General features: G+C 43.8%; 1 protein-coding gene across 1 annotated transcript in view; it reads left to right on the top strand.

Annotated features, from left to right (window-relative positions):
• The window catches only part of LOC126175127 (chitooligosaccharidolytic beta-N-acetylglucosaminidase-like), a 336,523-nt gene that overhangs the window by 235,958 nt on the left and 79,072 nt on the right, over positions 1–21,493 (top strand). The window contains exon 4 of the mRNA XM_049921680.1: positions 9,089–9,316. Coding sequence (XP_049777637.1) covers positions 9,089–9,316 — 228 coding nt within the window. The remainder of the gene's footprint in view (positions 1–9,088; positions 9,317–21,493) is intronic.

The raw sequence follows: 21,493 nt of genomic DNA, 5'->3' as shown, positions 1-21,493 counted from the left end.
GCAAATTATTTCTCCGGCGTTTCGTTACTGGGACTGTTTGCTCAAGGAATCCATCCATCTTAATTTGCGATTTATCACTTTCGCCAGTTTCTACCGCCGGCGGCGCTAAATTCTTCGCTTCGGAGGGAACAGCTCTTCCGCTTCTCGCGCAGGCGCAGTGGCCTCAATCCGGGGTATAAGGGATCCGCCGTTTCTGATGTTCATGCAGTTCCAGCGTGATTATGTACTCAGCGATCGCACTTTAAGTTGGCGGCCAGACGGGTCGCCGAAATATCTTGTAGTGGAGACGATCATATCCGGCAGCATACCCATGAAGAGCATACGCATAGAAAGATGCACCTATGAGTGTGTACACAAGATTAGTTCGATGTGGAGCCTATTCAAGCTACATACTTTGTTACTGGTAGAGGTAGCTGCCATGTGTACTTCATTCTACACACTGTGTACACCCAAAGGTAGTTGAGGAAACATGGATTTCATGAAGGAGTCTGAGACTTCTGAGTCATATGTAACTTCTCTTGGTTCAAATGGCTCTGAGCACTACGGGACTTAACTTCTTCGGTCATCAGTTCCCTAGAACTTAGAACTTCTTCGGTCATCAGTTCCCTAGAACTTAGAACTACTTAAACCTAACTAACCTAAGGACATCACACACATCCATGCCCGAGGCAGGATCAAACCTGCGACCGTAACGGTCGCGTGGTTCCAGACTGTAGCGCCTAGAACCGCTCGGCCACTCTGGCCGGCTGTAACTTCTCTTGTTGCCATGTTAAAATCTGCTGCTTTTGCCAAAACACGGCAGAGTTGACAAATATTCATCTTACTAACAATCTAATACTACTGAAATTCTGACAAAATTCTGTAACAGTGTACTAGTAACTGAGAGTAACACAGCCCCTTGTTAATATAAAGATAAACATGTAAATTCTTCACTCCATCTTGAGGCCACAAGTGGTCCATCGGGACCATCCGACCGCCGTGTCATCCTCAGCTGAGGATGCAGATAGGAGGGGCGTGTGGTCAGCACACCGCTCTCCCGGTCGTTACGATGAATTTCTGTGACCGGAGCGGCTACTATTCGGTGGAGTAGCTCCTCAATTGGCATCACGAGGCTGAGTGCACCCCGAAAAACGCGGCAACAGCGCATGGCGGGCTGGATGGTCACCCATCCAAGTGCCGGCCACAAGCGACAGGGCTTAACTTCGGTGAACTGACGGGAACCGGTGTATCCATTGCGGCAAGGCCGTTGCCAACTTCCTCACTTAAACCACAGTAATTCTCGTTTCACCAGCTATTGATCGTCCTTAAATATTACGATATTGTATTGAAAGAAATTCTAGTCGCTTGAATATCGTGGTATAAGGGACATTCAAATGAAAGCCAGTCACTAGTGTAAAGTAACGGTAACGATTTTATTAACTCAAAAATGTAGTTATACACAGTACACATACTCAAAAATAGTCGCCAAAACTGTTGTCACATTTATCCCATTGCGACACTAGCCGGTCGATTCCATCCTTGAAGAAGCTAGTACGCTTTTGTCGGATCCAGGCCGGGACCCAATCACACACTTCGTAATCCGTTGCGAATCGATGTCCTTCAATAGCTTGTTTTAGAGGTCCAAACACATGAAAGTCGCACGGTGAAAGGTCGGGACTGTACCGTGGATGTTCTAGCATTTCGCACCGAAACTGCTGCAACGTCTTCACCGCATTGGCCGTGCGTGGGGGGGGGGGGGGGGGGAGGGGGGTATTATCATGCAGGAGGATAACGCCATTGGACAACATGCCTCGGGGATTCGACTTGATGGACCGTCTAAGGTTGTGTAAAGTGGTTTGATAACGCTGGGCACTGATGGTGGTTCCCCGTTCCAGGAACTCGACAAGCAGTGGGCCCTTGTGGTCAAAAAAGGACATCGTGACCTTACCAGAACTGGTGTGCACGGCCTCTGATTGCTTAACAGGTGGTGAAGTCCCATGTTTCCATTGCTTGCTCTGACGCTTGCTTTCCGGTTCAAAATAGTGACACCATGTTTCGTCATTTGTGACAATACGCTACAGAAAGCCGTATTCCTCTTCATGATAACGTTGCAGATGACTCAAAGACAGCGCCATTGCACTGTTCGGCGGTCAGTTGGTGGAGAACCCACTGCGCACAGAGTTTTCGAAAGTTCAAGTGTTGATGCATTATGGGGTGGGCGGTGCCCACGCTAATACCTAGCAACCGGTGGATCTCGTCCACGGTGATACCGCGGTTGTCCAAGACTAAAAAAAATTCGCTTCCGCAACCATTTCCGGTGTGATGACACGATGAGCCTGTGCAGGACGAGCATCGTCTTCCAGTGACTCGCGCCCCTCTAGGAATCGTTTGTACCATTCCACAACACTTGAACGACTCAGACTGTACTCACCGCACACAGCCTTCATCCGTCGATACATTTCACGGCCTCCAACTCCCTCCGCCGCCAACAATCGTATCACTCCTCGTTGTTCCTGCTTACTCGCCTGCATATTCAGTAGTGGACGATAACTTGTGTGACCACCCTCTCTTCGACGTGAAACCACACTGGCGTTATGCAACATCAAACGGTGCGCACGCGTCAGTCTGTCTACCAATAGATGGAGCCAAAATACCCGCAGTTACGTGGTGCCACCTTACGTGTAAGGCAAAGATAGACGCACTTACCAGGTTTCGTTTGAATGAACCTCATAGATATGGAAGTTTCGGATATTAGTCATATGGCAAAATACTCTCCTCTTTGCGCACTATCGTTTGCCAAAAAGTTGGTTCGACGTCTCAGACCGTTTATGAGACCCGAGGGATTTATGAGTAATTCATTGTAGCTTTTTCACTGGAGCCTGCGTTCGTGATGGAGCAGTTTACACACATACAATTGTCTCGACATTGGAGACAGATAGCGATATCCTTTCAAATTTAAAGAATAATGCAGCATGTTATCTAAATTTCATATGGAGCAACATTGAACTAACACACACCAGACGCAGATACATATTTTTCAGTGAAAACTTCAAGAATTTGTTGTGGTAGTTTACTAATATCGAAATGCCACAATAACTATGACCATTAACGAAATAGGCAGTTCACCATTAAGCTGACGAATTAAGCACTAAGATGTGCGAGAGTCGGAGTTTATTACCGAAGAGTTTCTTTAAAATCGTTTGAAAAAGACTGCAGATCGGCCGGCTCCCGCGGGGTTGGCTGTCGACTCAGTGAAGCGAGAAGCACTGACACGTTGCGCGCCGAGTAGGCCTGGCGTTGCCGTCACCTCTGCGCTTCCCACGACGTACTACCTACCGAACTGTCACAAGTCGCAACTAACAAGGGGACCCTGCATACTGTAAATCACGGATTTTGATGCGCTTCAAATATGTTGTAGAGGCAGTTACCCTGAGTACCTGGCTATCCGCTTTTTTAGCGGCGGGCATTAGTTTTTGAGAAAATCGATTTTGAAGTTCATTGCGCGCTTTGTATAACCGTAACATTACATATACTCCGAGCAAGTTACCGTAGCGCAGCGGTAAATGTTCACGCCTACCGCACTGGAGGTACAGTGATCGAATCCTATACCCGTATGTTTTTTTTATGCATGCAAGAACCGTCCGAAAATTTGGTTCCAACGTTCAAAAACTAGTAGACGAATTAACTGGGAAATACAGAAATGTAGTCGTGTCCTGCACGAAATCCGGTAAGATCACGAAACTGGTGTAAGGAGAATTTTTGCGTTCTGTAATTCTTCCGTACGTGGGACAGAAATTTTTTTTGCACATTATCGATTCGTGGGGAAGGCAAGCCGGTTCAGCTTTATGCGATCATCTATTCACTGATGAAAGGAAAGCGAGCACCTGCACCCTAAAAGTGGTCCCACCAAAGTGCACTCCTTACTACCAGCCCTGCGATGTTTATTTTTACCGACAGGTAAAAATCTTCACGAAAATTATTCATTATGCTCCCGACTTCATGAAAGACAGTAGAGAGATCGCTTCTATGGAAGATTCGATAAAATTACGTTCGCTAATCCTACATCAATTCAGCGCAACCTGATTTTGAAAGCATGATTAGATACGCGTGGCTTGCATCGAAATTAGCGGATGAAAGAGAAATCTTTTTGAATGCAAAAGAGTTATGTTTCCCGGTATGGCTCATGAAGAAACCGTGCGCCTGCAAGACGGTTGCTTTCAGAAAATGGACGTGGCGCTGCGAAAATTTGTGCTTCGGTTGTTTCTATGATAAATATCACCCACAATCTTGTTCTGGCACATCAAGCAATATGGACGAGGGAAAAATAAGATGTTGTGATATTTTATCACAGAAAAAATTAATAACTGAATAGATCTTTATAATTTCGCACACCTTACACAGTTTGTCAATATTCTTTGAAATAAAACTGCAAAATTCGGTCGATTTTGAGAAAAAAGTACACGAGCAGGATCCGCACACGGTACCATCAGCACGGCAGCCGTGAACCTTTACCGCTCCGCTACGCTGACTTGCAGGGATTGAATGTAACGTTACGTGTATATGAAACGCGCAATGAACTTCAAAATCGATTTTCTCAAAAACCAAGGCCCATCGCTAAAAAAGCGAATAGCCAGTTACTCAGGGTAAGTGCCTCTACAACATATTTGAAGCGCATCAAAATCCGCGATTTACAACATGAAGGGTCCCCTTGTTTAGATTAGATTTACTTTCATTCCAATTGATCCGTAGTGAGGAGGTCCTCCGCGATGTAGGACATGTCAGAAAAACAACAATACATGACAAATATTTACAAACTCAAACAAATACGCCAATGTACAATTCCACGGGTCCCAAGTGACATGGTCGTCATGTTTTAATGAAGGCTGTATGAAAGAATCATTTTACAAATACTAATGCACTGAATTTAAAAGAAAAAAGTTTTTTACTTATTTATAAGGTAATAAACGTGTAATACAACTACTAAATACTTATTTACAATGAACACATTACTGAACTGAACTGGTGCACAAGTTAGATTGTACGTACACACACACACACACACACACTTATTTACAATGAACACATTACTGCACTGAAATTGTGCAGAAGTTATATTGTACTTACATACATATATACACACAAATCAGTTGGTTCCACTGAGAAATTCATCAATGGAGTAGAAGGAGTTGGCCAGCATTAAATCCTTTAGGCTTCTCTTAAACTGAATTTCATTGGTTGTTAAGCTTTTTATGGCTGCTGGCAAGTTATTGAAAATGTGTGTTCCTGAATAACGCATACCTTTTTGTACAAGACTAAGCAACTTTAAATGCTTGTGAAGATTATTCTTATTTCTAGTATTGATTCCATGAATTGAGCTGTTGGTTTGAAAAAGTGATATATTTTTAATGACAAATTTCATTAAGGAATAAATATATTGGGAAGCAGTATCCCTAGTTCCCTAAACAGGCTTCTGCAGGATGTTCTTGAGTTCACACCACATATAACTCTTATTGCATGTTTTTGTGCCCAGAAAACTTTAGCTTGGCTTGATTAATTGCTGCAAAAAATAACCCCATATGACATTATCGAATGAAAGTAAGTGTAGTATGCCAGCTTTTTCATTTTTATATCCCCTATGTCTGACACAATTCGCGTTGCAGATAGAGATTTGTGTTGTGTACATAGTTCCCCATAGTCAGCGCGTACACAACTTTCCCTCTAGAGCAGGCTGTTCCAACCGAGCTCCAGGGAGCCGGAGCGCTCCAGAGCGCTCACTGCGGCAGGTCGGAGCCCGCGTGGAGGGGGAAAGCGAACCCACTGCACCCTGGCCGCATGCAGCCTCAACTGACGCAATAATCCGTGTTCAATGACAGCTATGACTAGCCGCAGGAGCCCTGTACCTCTATTGGAGGATACCTTTATATTCATTGAGAGGGATGGTCGTCCTCACTGTCTTTTATGTCATAAAGTATTTAATTCTGCGAAGAGGTACAATATACGACGACATTATACGCGTCTACGATCAGGTAGAAGGCGTTGCACGCAGAGAATTGGTAGCCAGGCTTAAGAACGACATACCAGGAGACGTAAGTTTAAAAACGGTTTCGTAATACGGAGGGTGTCAAAATATGCAACATAGTTCGTGTTCTGGAATGCGTTTATAATTTTCAGGTGAATGAGAGCGGAGAAAACACTACTGAATCCGCAGTTCGAGCAAGCTGCAGGGTCGCTCACATCATTGCGACGAGTGGCAAGCCGTTTTCGGTGGGACCACTCGTAAAATCGTGCATGTTAGCAGTTGCAGAATGTTTGTTTCCAAGGGAGGTGCAGGCAATTGTAGGGGTTTGCCTATCGAAGCAGACAATGTCTCGTCGAATCCTGAACGTGGCAGCGGATTCAGAAACACAGATCAGGAAAAGGGCGGAGAGCTTTGTTGCATTTTCGTTAGCGCTTAAAGAAAGCACCGATATATAGGACCGTGCTTCGCTGAAGAACTCTTGGATGAGGTACCACTCGATTACACCGCAACATGACGTGACATTTTTGAAGCTGTTTGTGAATCAGTGGACAATATGAATTTTACGTGGGATAAGCTCCATTCTGTAGCTACATACGGTGCACCACAAATGATCGGGCGTCACCAAGGATTTGCTTCTCGTTTGAAAAATAAACTCAGGGACGAATTCGGGAAAGACATTTTGACTCTTCATTGTTTTATTCACCAAGAGGCACTGTGTGCTGAAACAGTAGAGCTAGGTGGCGTAATGAAAGATGTCGTGAAGTGCGTGAATTTTCCGCGGCGTCACGGTATGAATCATGGATTCCTGAAAGATATGGAAGCGGAGTATGGGGATATACCTTACCACAGTGCAGCTCGTTTTCTGAGTCGGGGAAAAGTTCTTGATGTTTTCTTCGCCATTCGTGAGGAAATATCCCGTTTTCTCGAAATGAAAGGGGAAGAAATGCGTTGTCTGAAAGATGTAAAATGGATATCAGACCTGGCGTGCCTAGCTGACATAACTATGCATCTGAATAAATTAAATCTGTCATTGCAGGGCAAAGGGCAGCTAATCGTTGACATGCACGACCAGATCAAAGCGTTCATGGAAAAGTTACGTTTATTTGAGAGGCACATGAGTAATGAACATTTAACGTTCTTCAATCGTCTTGCTTCTTTAAAAATACCTGAAGTTACTACTTTCGTCGATTACCAAGCAAAGTTAAAGCAGCTCATCACGTCGTTTGAAACACGATTCCGAGACCTGACTAGTTTGGAAATGGAACTTACGGTGTTCAGCACTCGTTTCTCAGTTTCCCCCGATGCTTGTCATCGTCACTTCAATTAGAGATTATTGATTTGCAAAGTTCAACTTTGTTGAAAGAGAGGTACTACAACACGTTGGATCTGTCACGATGGTATCGTTCCTTACAGCAAAGAACATTTCCCAAGCTTTACAACAATGCCTCTCAGATCATGTGCTTGTTTGGATCTACGTATTGTTGTGAGCAGCTTTACTCAGCAATGAAAAGAGTAAATAGTAAGGAACGATCGTTTCTTCAGGCTGCAACAATGAAGCCCATCCTCCGCATTAACGCTGCGAACACTTTGACGCCTGATATTTCCGATCTTGTAATGAAAATAAAATGTCAAGCTACAGAGACCCAATAAATTTAGTATACAATTTCTTGTAAAACAGTTGTTTCTTATTTATTTCCCGAACATCGTATTTCCTGGTGTAGCATGTCACCACGTCTTAGCAGCTAAGAGTATGAGGTTGTCGATCTTGTAAGACGCAGCTGGCACATCAAAACGCTTGCCTTGCCGCCTGCCTCAGCCAGCCGTGCCACGTGCCGGCCCACTTGAATGGTCACAGCGAGCGACACGACTCCCTGGAGCAGGGAGCGCTCCGCGGCTCACAATGGAGCCGGCGAGTTGGAACAGCCTGCTCTAGAGCGCACCCCGCTAAGCGCAACAGCGCAGGCGCAGCGCTCGTCCGTCTCTGCACTACGAGATGGCGCTGCCATAGAGATGGACCAAATTCTGCTTCCGCCGATCCGCGTATTAATATGTAATGCAGCCAATGAGATTGCTGCTAACGTAGAACCTTTTCTCCTCACAGATCACACTCGCACAGTGATACACGAACGCGCGAGGTATTATAACGAGTGTACAGACCTCCGATTCGTCAGTCTGCATTTATCTGCACCAGTCTGTACCAGTCTGCATTAGTCTGTACCAGTCTGTACGAGTTCTACATTTGTCTGTACCATTCTATAGTCAGGTTTCAGTCTGCGCCTAATAAGATCACCGTATTCCTGTATACGGCCATGAAGATAAATGTATAGACACTTTTGTCAAGTATCCGAGATATATGTAAGAATAAGATTAACGTGCCAATACCAAAGGAACTTCAGATTGTCAATTGTAAATAGCATCCAGAACCAAGTTAAGTAATTTTTATGCTTGTTGTTATTTTAATAAATGTGTGAAAATTAATCAAGTTCTGTTTAAAGTTGGTCACCGTCAATCTGCCACTCTAAGCATGCAAGTGGCATTTCTATCGTCTGACCAAACGGCAGAAGATAAACTCGCCACGATAAGACCACGAGACATATTGCTGACACTCGCCTACTTCATTAGAGCGACAAGTCAAATAATCTGATGGTGTGTGTACCAAAGGTTTTACAGTACGCACACCACAGTTTGTTAAGACGCTTCAGCAGTTCTGTGGTGTGCTCCTCCCAGTTGAATTTATTATCAAGCTGTAATCCCAAGAATTTAAAACTGTCCACCTCTTCTATCTGCTTGTCATCGTATGTTAGGCATATACCTGTGGGACACACCTTACAAGTTCTGAACTGCATGTAGTGTGTTTTTTTTTTCAAAGTTTAGTGACAAAGAATTGGCTATGAACCAGTGATTAATGTCCACAAATATTTTATTAGCTGACCTTTCTAAGCCTACACTTGATTTGCTATTATTAAGTTTAAGGGCACTGTAATACAACACGTGATTTTCTCTCCAATCTGTTATATCCATCAGAATCGTCAGTTGTAAAATCGTGGGAAGTCTCAGGCGCTATCACGACGTGGGGTGTTTGGGTTACAGTGGCCGGCGAACAGGGCAGGGAGCTGGTGGACGCGGCGTCTCGGCGCTGGGTGCGAGACCTGCAGCACGCCTTGGCGGGGGGCGGCGGCCACGGCGGCGGGGGAGAGGGCGCGGGGGCGGCAGCGGGGGCGGGCACAGACGTGCTGGTCACGGTGCTCACCAGGGACCGCCCCCAGGCTCTCAGCTGGGAGACCGACGAGACGTACACCCTGGACGTCGCCTCCAACGGTAAGTGCCCGACATTGTCAGAGACGGGGCTATCGCCAGGTGTGCCACCAGGAAATCTCATAGGACCAACCTTAGGTCTACTCTCCGTATACATAAATGACCTGACAGACAGCGTGAGCTGCAGTCTCTGGCTGTTTTCTGATGATGCTGTGATGTCCGGGAAGTTGTTGTTGTTGTTGTGGTCTTCAATCCTGAGACTAGTTTGATGCGGCTCTCCATGCTACTCTATCCTGTGCAAGCTTCTTCATCTCTCAGTACGTACTGTAGCCTACATCCTTCTGAATCTGCTTAGTGTATTCATCCCTCGGTCTCCCTCTACGATTTTTACCCTCCACGCTGCCCTCCTGTACTAAATTTGTCATCCCTTGAACCTCAGAACATGTCCTACCAACCGATCCCTTCTTCAAGTTGAGCCACAAACTCCTCTTCTCCCCAATCCTATTCAGTACCTCCTCATTAGTTATGTGATCTACCCATCTAATCCTCAGCATTCTTCTGTAGCACCACATTTCGAAAGCTTCTATTCTCTTCTTTTCCAAACTATTTATCGTCCATGTTTCACTTCCATAATGGCTACACTCCATACAAATACTTTCAGAAACGACTTCCTGACACTTAAATCTATACTCGATGTTAACAAATTTTTCTTCTTCAGAAACGCTTTCCTTGCCATTGCCAGTCTACATTTTATATTCTATCTACTTCGACCATCATCAGATATTTTGCTCCCCAAATAGCAAAACTCCTTTACTACTTTAAGTGTCTCATTTCCTAATCTAATTCCCTCAGCATCACCCGACTTAATTCGACTACATTCCATTATCCTCGTTTTGCTTTTGTTGATGTTCATCTTATATCCTCCTTTCAAGACACTGTCCATTCCGTTCAACTGTTCTTCCAAGGCCTTTGCTGTCTCTGACAGAATTACAATTTCATCGGCGAACCTTAAAGTTTTTGTTTTTTCGCCATGGATTTTAATACCTACTCCGAACTTTTCTTTTGTTTCCTTTACTGCTTGCTCAATATACAGACTGAATAACATCGGGGAGAGGCTACAACCGTGTCTCACTCCCTTCCCAACCACTGCTTCCCTTTCATGTCTCTCGACTCCTGTAACTGCCATCTGGTTTCTGTACAAATTGTGAATAGCCCTTCACTCTCTTTATTTTACCCCTGCCACCTCCAGAATTTGAAAGAGAGTATTCCTGTCAACATTGTCAAAAGCTTTCTCTAAGTCTAGAAATGCTAGAAACTTAGGTTTGCCTTTTCTTAATCTAGCGTCTGGGAAGTTATCGTTGTAGAATGACTGTAAGAAGCTACAAGATGGCTTTGATAGAATTTGTGTTTCAGAACTTGCTAATCCGACTAAAGGCCGAAATACTAAATGTCTTTTTCCAAAGCTGTTTTACAGAGGAAGACTGCACTCGAGTTCCTTCTCTAGATTGTCGCACAGATGACAAAATGGTAGATATCGAAATAGATGACAGAGGGATAGAAAAACAATTTAAATCGCTCAAAAGAGGAAAGGCCGCTGGACCTGATGGGATACCAGTTCGATTTTACACAGAGTACGCGAAGGAACTTGCCCCCCTTCTTGCAGCGGTGTACCGTAGGTCTCTAGAAGAGCGTAGCGTTCCAAAAGATTGGAAGAGGGCAAAGGTCATCTCCGTTTTCAAGAAGGGACGTCGAACAGATGTGCAGAACTATAGACCTATATCTCTAACATCGATCAGTTGTAGAATTTTGGAACACGTATTATGTTCGACTATAATGACTTTTCTGGAGACTAGAAATCTACTCTGTAGGAATCAGCATGGGTTTCGAAAAAGACGATCGTGTGAAACCCAGCTCGCGCTATTGGTCCACGAGACTCAGAGGGCCATGGACACGGGTTCCCAGGTAGATGCCGTGTTTCTTGACTTCCGCAAGATATTCGATACAGTTCCCCACAGTCGTTTAATGAACAAGGTAAGGGCATATGGACTATCAGACCATTTTTGTGATTGGATTGAAGAGTTCCTAGATAACAGAATGCAGCATGTCATTCTCAGTGGAGAGACGTCTTCCGAAGTAAGAGTGATTTCGGGTGTGCCGCAGGAGAGTGTCGTAGGCCCGTTGCAATTCACAATATATATAAATGACCTTGTGGATAACATCGGAAGTTCACTGAGGCTTTTTGCGGATGATGCTGTAGTATATCGAGAGGTTGTAACAATGGAAAATTGTACTGAAATGCAGGAGGATGTGCAACGAATTGACGCATGGTGCAGGGAATGGCAATTGAATCACAATGTAGACAACTGTAATGTGCTGCGAATACACAGAAAGAAAGATCCTTTATCATTTGGCTACAATATAGCAGGTCAACAAGTGGAAGCAGTTAATTCCATAAGTTACCAGGGAGTACGCATTAGGAGTGATTTAAAATGGAATGTTCATATTGATCGTCGGTAAAGCAGATGCCAAACTGAGATTCATTGGAAGAACCCTAAGGAAATGCAATCCGAAAACAAAGGAAGTAGGTTACAGTACACTTGTTCGCCCACTGCTTGAATATTGTTCACCAGTGTGGAATCCGTGCCAGATAGGGTTGATAGAAGAGATAGAGGAGATCCAACGGAGAGCAGCGTGCTTCGTTACAGGATCGATTAGTAAACGCGAAAGCGTTACGGGGATGATACATGAACTCCAGTGGAAGACTCCGCAGGAGAGACGCTCAGTAGCTCGGTACGGGCTTTTGTTCAAGTTTCGAGAACATATCTTCACCGAGGAGTCAAGCAGTATATTGCCCCCTCCTACGTATATCTCGTAAAGAGACTATGAGGGTAAAATCAGAGAGATTAGAGCCCACACAGAGGCATATCGACAATCTTTCTTTCCACGAACAATACGGGACTGGAATAGAAGGGAGAACCGATAGAGGTATTCAAAGTACCCTCCTCCACACACCGTCAGGTGGGTTGCGGAGTATGGATGTAGATGTGGATGTCGATAAATGTAAATTAATGCAGCTGAGCAGTAAAGACAATCCTCTGATGTGGCAAGACAGTGTCAGTGGTCACTGCTTGACACACTCACATCGGCTAAGTATATAGGTGTAAAGTTGAAAAGCTATATGAAATGGAACGAGCACGTAAGGATGTTAGTATGGAATTCGAACGGTCAACTTCGGTTAGTTGAGAGAATTTTTGGAAGGTGTGGCCCATCTACAGGGGAGACAGCGTCTACAACAATAGTGTGGCTTTTTCTTGTCTATTGTTTGAATTTTTCGGATCTGCAGAGGTCTGATTAAAGGAAGGCACTAAATCAATTCGCCAGCCGGGGTGGCCGAGCGGTTCTAGGCGCTACAGTCTGGAACCGCGCGACCGCTACGGTCGCAGGTTCGAATCCTGCCTCGGGCGTCGATGTGTGTCAAGTCCTTAGGTTGGTTAGGTTTAAGTAGTTCTAAGTTCCATGGTGCTCAGAGCCATTTGAACCATTTGAACTAAATCAATTCAGACACGTTCTATTAGATTCATAATCAGTAGGTTCGATCAACATACAAGAACGAGGGGTGTTCAATATATAATGCAATACATTTTTTTTTTTTCTCGGTCAGTTTCGGTTTAAGAAATCTGAAGTTTATTGTGAAGCATGGTGGAATATTCCAGCTTCAGCCCCTATAGTTTCACGAAATTCCTATAAGTTGCTGCGCTATTCGTAGACTTCAAAGTGACGTTTGTAATGGGGGCGCATTCCAAGCAGAGAGCTGTCATCGGGCTTCTTTTGGCGCAAAACCAGAGCACTGCAGTTATTCGTGGGCACTTTTAGAATGTCTACAGTGAAAAAAAGCACAGTGAGTCGTTGGGCCAGATGTCTGTCATCATCGCAAAAAGATTGTACAAACCTGCCCGATCTACTGCGTGTCGGCCAGCAACACACAGCTGTGACTCCTACAATGTTGGAACGTGCGGACACTCTCATCCGAGGTGATCAACGGTTCACAATCAAACACCTCGCGCCACAACTGAACGTCTCTGTTGGTAGTGTTGATACACATGTTCACCAGTAGGATACTCAAAGCTGTCTGCCCACTGGGTTCCGCGCCGCCGTACAGAAGACCATAAAAAGCAACGTACAACCATCCGTGCAGAATTGCGTGCGAGTTACGAGGCTCATCGTGACAATTTTTTGTCGAACATCGTCACAAGCGATGACACATGGACTGGTCACATCCAACCGGCAAAAGAACGACAATCCATGCAGTGGTATCACACCGCCTCTCCTCTGAAGAAAAAGTTCAGAGCCGCACCTTCAGCCAGTAAAGTCATGCAGTCATGTTCTAGGACTCTGGAGGGGTTATTCTGTTTGATGCCCTCCGTCATGGCGCAATGATCAGCTCTTAAGTGTATCTACCCTCAGGAAATCGAAGAAACGGCTTCAGCGTGTCTATCGGCCTAAAAATGCCAAAGAACTTCTTCTTCTCCATGAAAGCACAAGGCCTAACATTGCGCACCCGAGGCGACGTCACACAGCTTCACTGGACTGTTCTTCCTCATCCACCTCACAGCCCGGATCTCTCACCTTCCGACGTCCATCAGTTTGGTCGAGTGAAGGACGTACCCCACAACAAGAAGTACGCGGATGATAGATTATTAAGGGGAGGTTTACTATCTTTGGCCCGAAAAAAGCATGTTCTTTGAGAATATTTTTCTCGGGATGTGTTACAGATATCAACATCAAATTCGGTTAAAATGTTTATTGATATTTCCTTTACAAACCGGAAATGTCGAAGAGCAAAGGCGGAAGTGCCGTCGGAACGAAACAAAATCTCGATGTAGACCTCCATACGCGGTATGTCACAGGTCAACCGGCTCGTCTGAAATCAAAATTGAGTTGGCGTTAGTGAAGTATATAAGATTCTTTAGGAGTTGTACCACGCTTAAGTTATTTGGACCATAGGAAACAAAATGGCGGCCATTTGAAAAAAAATAGGTTTTTTTCGTCGGCCAAGTAAAACTATTTATAGTTGATGTATCTGAATAAAAGTGGTACAACTCCTATACAATTTAATTAGCTTCGTCGGAAACAAAGAAACATGCCAATCGGTTCAGCAGATTTGAAGTTACCACACCGCGCGATAAAAAGAAAGTCATTTCGAGAAAAACGCTTTTGAAGTTTTGACTACATATAAATGCCATATTATGCAACGTACGTTCAATCTGCTATTCCGGGTCCATAAACTAGTCCTTCCTCTTCCCCATAGAGGGCGTTCTGCTCGATCTGAGCCATCCTGCGCTGCTCCAGAGCCGCTCGCACGGCCGGTGACAAGCGGTTTTCGGCCGCTTGAATCCGGTGGTCGTCCGAATGCTTGGCGAACTGCGTCGAATAGAGTCCCACGGTGACGTCCATCGTTATCATGGTCTTCAGGATTGCTGAGTACCCTTCGTTGAAGCTGCTCACTGCCAGGAAAGTAGCAATCTCCACAGTCTTCGCACCAGAATGCAAATGCTTGGGGGCTAACTTCCAAACACACGCGTTCAAACTCTCATTTGAATGTTGTGCGTTTCCTCCCAAGCACCGGTAAAATAACTCATCCTCTAAGGAAAAAATCTGGTGCGTGAAAAAGGCCGATTTGAGGCAAGTGCACTTTTTGTTCAACCGCGAATAACCAACATTTCCGTTCCGTACTCGGAAAAACCGTTTCGGTGATAGATTCTAAACACCTTTATGGATAAAAAAATGCAATTTAAAAAATCGATTTTTGAATCAAAAGATAGTGAACCTTCCCTTCATGCAACAAGACGCTGTCTCTGACATCGACCAGTAGAGTCGTCCCATGTGGGCTTACAGGCTCCCCCAATAAGGTGACGTAAGGCGGTCGCATTGAACGGAAATTATGTTGAAAAATTGGGTTCTGTAGGCAAAAGGTTGGGAAATCCTGAATAAAAACAATCTGATTTGACAAACGTAAAATGTGTTGCGTTACTTATTGGACGTTCTTCGTATTATAGAGATGCTTCGTGAGCTCAAATGCGAATCCCTGGGGGAACGGGGGGTGGGAGGCGGGGGTGGGGGGGGGGGGGGGAGCGCGATGTTCTTTTCGCGAAACACTGTTGAGGAAATTTAGAGAACCGGCACTTGAGGCTGACTGCAGCAGGATTCTACTGTCACCAACGGACATTTCACGTAAGTAACATAGGATAAATTAGGCTCTTGTGGAAGCATATGTACCGTCGTTTTTCCCTTTATCAGTTTACGAGTAGAGCGGGAAATGAGTAGTAATGGTACAAGGTACACACCATCAATCACCATACGTTGCTTTGTAGAGTATGTACATAGATATAGATGTAAATTGCTCCAGTAGTAGTAGTAGTCACAAACATATATCATTTTGAGCAAATCAGGCTGCGACACGTGAAACTGCTTGATCGTGTTGGTCTTTCTCCACTTGTCCGCCATTCAACGTGACACAGTTTAACCCAACAACGGATGACTTGATGGAGACCTCGATTATAGCAGTCTGCATTGCGTCTGTTCAGGAAACGTTCCACATTGAGAAGCAACTCATCATTATTCTGGAAACACCTGCCATGCAATGGTTTCTTCATCCGAGGAAAGAGGAATCACTGGCTGCCATGTAAGTATAGGGGAATGGAACGAAATTTGACAGCCCAAAGAAGTAGTTATGTGTGACTGTGTCCTGTGCAGAGCAAGTTGGGACGTTTCTCTGGAGCAGAAACAGTTTCCTACGATACATCGTCCTGAAAGCCTTCTGTAAGCTCGTCAGGGGATTTCGCTACTATGCTCCTTTGAGGATTTGGCCCTGCGAGTATAACCTGTTGACACCACACCAAAGCCAACGGCCATGTCTCGTTGAATACACTGGTTCCTGTCGGAGCATCAAAGTTGAGCAACATCATGCATGGCCTTATGATAGATCGGTAACTGTCTGCGTACATCACGCACTGTTGACAGCTTTCCCATTGCCGTTTCGCCATAGGGCCGGAGAGGTGTGGTGGCACAGAGTTCCTGAGCACCAGACTTTCCGTCAACATTACGGATTAAATCCATACCTCTCGACGTCTCTCATGGAGTGAGGGCGTGGGATGGTTGATGGTGATATGTCTGTTAGATGGGTCGTTAAGCTTTGTGGCCCTCTTGGTTCTTTTCAAGAGCAATAGGCTATGTGCCGACACTGAGTCTCACCCTCTCCTTTCTGTCGTCACCATACAACGCAAACATGGCACTACAGTACACATAGGCCCATTGCAGTCATCTACACATATCAGATACATTTAACACACAACTGTTACACTTCGCAGAGGAAAATTGCTAGTGTGCACAAAGGATAGGGAAAACCTTTCAAATTAAGTGGTACAACCTACCCTTCAGGGTCTTACAGCCAACCCTGCTGTACGATTTTACTTCTTACCACACTGATTCATTCCCAAAAAAACACCCAGTCTTGCCTTCCCTGACGATGGTCGGGGTTTCATCTTTGTCGTCTGAAGAATTCATCTGTGTTGTCCTGATACAGCTGCCTACGTTTCCGCTGCTGCCTCAGTTCGTTGGACGGTTTCTGAATGGGCGTGAGCAGTCGCTGAACTCAACAGGTGGAGACATTCTTCATGTTCTAAATGTCGTGCTAAATGTTGAAACCTGATCCGTGACCGATTTTCTCTTTTTCCGTTAATGCCTCCATCGTTATTCGCAGCTCTTTGTGCACCAGAATTACCACGTGATACTACATCATACCAGCTGGCATCTCCATTTTGTTTTGGCTCCCCTAGCAGGTACTGTCTGATGCGTACCAGCACAGCAGGCAGGTATCTGCAACAAACAAAAAATTAATTATGTATATTTAATTTTGGAGATGATGATCAAAATTTATGGCTACTGCTCGGGAGTAAGGCGAGGGTGAAGTATGTCACCTACACTTCCAACATCTGCATCGACGACCTGGTTAGGGAATGGATGATGGACAGAATACCTGGAAGTATAAGAGTTGGGCCAGGCAAATTTCTAAATACGACTTTTTGTCAACGACCTGGTAATTACACAGGATAGTGAAGACAAACTACAAATTGCCATACATAGATTAAAGAATATAAGTCTAAATTATAATCTAAAGATTCATACCCCATAAGGACTAAGAACTAAGATGATAATCAAGAATATAATAATAAAACAGGTGACCCATTTCCAGTATCTAGGATGTGATATAACTTTTGAAGAAGTGAAAGATATAAATAATAAAACTATCAACATATACGTTGCATGATAAAAAGAACAGTGAAAGGTAAAACTAGAAGATAAACCCAAATGAAATTTTGTAATGTCATGGCAGTACCCACATTACTGTATGGAGCAGAAAGTTTGATATGAAGATCAAAAGACCTAAGACAACTTGAAACATCAGAAATTAAGTTCCTTACATCAATGAAAGGCTGCACAATAGAAGACAGAATAAGAAATGAAGAAATAAGGAAACAACTGGGGGTACAGCCATTAGCTAAAAAAGGAATCCAATGAAAACAGAACTGGAAAGAGCAAATATTGTGTATGCCACTTCAGAGAATCCCTAGACAAACAGTGTAATATAATCCTATTGGAAGAAGGAGTGTGGGAAAACCGAGGTAGAGTTGGTGAGCCTGGAACAGGCTATAAGGCCTGATCCCCATATTGACAAAATAAAAAGAAGAATATCACTTGTATGTGTACATTATATATTGTGGGTGATATGGTGCAAATTTTCGTTCTCCTTACTTATTTATTAACAGCCCTTAGTTCTTCATGTGTAAAAATATTCAATGCAGCTTCTGACCGTCACCACCTTCTTGTGGCCCAAAATAGATTTATTAATTTTGAAGTAAGCTTAAATTTGCACACTGAGACGGTGACAGACCGCAGCGAGAGGTAGCAATGGTGGAATCTGAATGAACAGTGTTCATAATACTCATATTTTACTCTTCTTCTTTGTTGAAAGTTGGGGCTCATAGTCCATTCTGAAATGCAACTTTGTATACTGGTCTAGAGGATGCCTGGCTTCATTTTCTTTATTTTCTTTAAATAATATAAACGCAGGTGGAGTTTCTGTTGTTGAATAGATATATTTTCAGTCATTTCTCTCCACAATACTGATTACAATGAACCAACATGCTAACACAACATACATAACTTGTACTCCATCCTCGCACGTCAAACTCGTATTACAAACTGCCCAAGGACCAAGATTTACCTCTAACAACATGTAGTAAAGTAAGTACTGTCATATATCGATCTATTTATGCAAAATCATCTTTGAAACATACATTTCAAAAATAAGGTACAAATAATTGTTTATCACTGCTTATCTTTTTAAGAAGTCCGTGATTGTAATCGTAATTACATTAAGTGTTTATATGATGACATTTATACATTTTCGTGTCGCTACATGGTAGTGGGTTTCTGGGTTTTGAGTCTTCAGATTTGGAATCGGAGATTTCATATGATCCAAGATCGGTTAGTATATTTATCTCACAATAATCAGTTTTATTACAAGCTTCAACTACTCTTTTTTAAAAACAGAATTCAGTGATTTAGATATGTTTTTGCAGTCACTGTTTACTGATTGGAGGTCCACAAATGTTATATAATTGAGGAAATTTGATTTTTTTCTGTCTCAGTTGCATGGATATACAATCTTTACTGTAGTGGTTATATGTTCCAGGCTGACACACAATTATAAAACCATATACCTTGTCATTAACCATAACTAGTTATACAATATGGTGCCATAAGGCACTAAAAGCTTCTGTACAAAAAGTCAAACTGTATGCAATAAATAATCTCATTGATAAGTTAGCCTAAGTCCCATGAACAGTAGACATATAGTCTAGCTCAGGTGTCTACTGTAATAGCAGACACATAGGCTAACAGTTTGACTTCCTGTACAGATGCTACTCATATCTTTGGCCGCCATATTGTACGACTAGTTACAATTAATAATAAAATGCATGGTTTGAGAATCGGCGTCTCAGCCCGAAACCGGTAACAGCAGCAGCAGCTGAGACCGAAACACAAAAAAAATTAAATTTCTTCACAGTTCAATTATCTTCAGCTTGCCTAAAACCTGCTTAAAATCTATAACTGCTATATGCATTTCCGAATTGCATTCTCGACTTTATTGTATATTGTTTAAGGGCCTACAGAAAGCCCTATCTTTCCAATGTTAAAGTAGCGCTTCTAAATTGCATGTTTTCTCAGAAAGTGATTGAGCTAGGAAGTTGAAATTTTTACAGGTTATATATTGGAGTATTGGCTGCAAACTAAAACAGGGATTTTTAAAAATATGAATTCAATTGTCAGAGATTATTTTTTTCTATTGTAATGAAAACTGACTACATTTTGTGGCATTTTTATTGATAAATTCAACAGTATACAGATTTTTTTTAAAAGGATGCGTTAAGTTACTCAGAAGGGACTGTGTAACACTTCCTAAAAATCTGAAGCAAATTGGTTTGGTAGATACTGAGAAAACATGTAAATTAAATCAATGAATAAAAGTTTTGGGACTCGAACGACAAAGTTTGAATTATCTTTTTAGAGTGTTCCAGGTCCATAGAATGGATTATCTTCGTCTTCTGCAAACTTCTCCTCCAGCTTCCTCTTTGTCCTCCTCCTGTTTATTCTGGCTTGTATTTCTAGGCTACTTAGAGCCCTGTCAGAAGCCCAATGACATTCTTTGTCTAAAGCAAGCCACGTTTGTACCATGTTGAAACCCATCTTCAGTCCCTTACAACGTTGCCATCATTGAAAGTAGCAACAGTATCATACACACCAAACTGAAGTGTTTCTATTCCAACAAACACAGTCTTGGGAATTCTTGACCATAAAACACTATTTACATTGTCATTGGGGTTTTGAGTTTTTCCATAAACACACTTTTTCAACAGTTCAGGTGCTGCTAAGTCTATAAAATAGGTTTTATGGTCTTCATTAGCGCATCAGGTAGACTGTGTTTATGAGTGTACACTTCACTTATTGGCAATCCCTTGGTACACTTACTCCAACTGTTTTCTCCTTTGGGACACAAGTAAGGATGGGGACTTTCATCAGTAGAAAAACTATGAAAAAAAAGCCCAAACAGCCTTCTTCATTTCAGCAACATTGTGTGTGTTTTTCCTAATACCTATTCCATAATAGTTCTGTATTTCTTTAATTACACTGTCAGTTAACCTTCCCTTCCCAACCAACCCTTTACCATCATTGAGTTTTTGTACAAAGCTTTCGGTCGCATTTCTGTACGTGTCCAGTACACTCAAATTTCTTCGCTACAATATCTTCACCATAGGGCTTCAATTCTTGAATGTGGTAAAACATTGAAGAATCACCATCACCAAGGTAATTCACATATGGCAACTGATCACACACATCAGAACCTTGAAATATACACTCCTGGAAATGGAAAAAAGAACACATTGACACCGGTGTGTCAGACCCACCATACTTGCTCCGGACACTGCGAGAGGGCTGTACAAGCAATGATCACATGCAAGGCACAGCGGACACACCAGGAACCGCGGTGTTGGCCGTCGAATGGCGCTAGCTGCGCAGCATTTGTGCACCGCCGCTGTCAGTGTCAGCCAGTTTGCCGTGGCATACGGAGCTCCATCGCAGTCTTTAACACTGGTAGCATGCCGCGACAGCGTGGACGTGAACCGTATGTGTAGTTGACGGACTTTGAGCGAGGGCGTATAGTGGGCATGCGGGAGGCCGGGTGGACGTACCGCCGAATTGCTCAACACGTGGGGCGTGAGGTCTCCACAGTACATCGATGTTGTCGGCAGTGGTCAGCGGAAGGTGCGCGTGCCTGTCGACCTGGGACCGGACCGCAGCGACGCACGGATGCACGCCAAGACCGTAGGATCCTACGCAGTGCCGTAGGGGACCGCACCGCCACTTCCCAGCAAATTAGGGACACTGTTGCTCCTGGAGTAACGGCGAGGACCATTCGCAACCGTCTCCATGAAGCTGGGCTATGGTCCCGCACACCGTTAGGCCGTCTTCCGCTCACGCTCCAACATCGTGCAGCCCGCCTCCAGTGGTGTCGCGACAGGCGTGAATGGAGGGACGAATGGAGACGTGTCGTCTTCAGCGATGAGAGTCGCTTCTGCCTTGGTGCCAATGATGGTCGTATGCGTGTTTGGCGCCGTG

The sequence above is a fragment of the Schistocerca cancellata genome, chromosome 3 (assembly GCF_023864275.1).
Source record: "Schistocerca cancellata isolate TAMUIC-IGC-003103 chromosome 3, iqSchCanc2.1, whole genome shotgun sequence".
NCBI classification, from domain to species: domain Eukaryota; kingdom Metazoa; phylum Arthropoda; class Insecta; order Orthoptera; family Acrididae; genus Schistocerca; species Schistocerca cancellata.
This window is presented reverse-complemented; position numbering and strand designations above follow the sequence as displayed.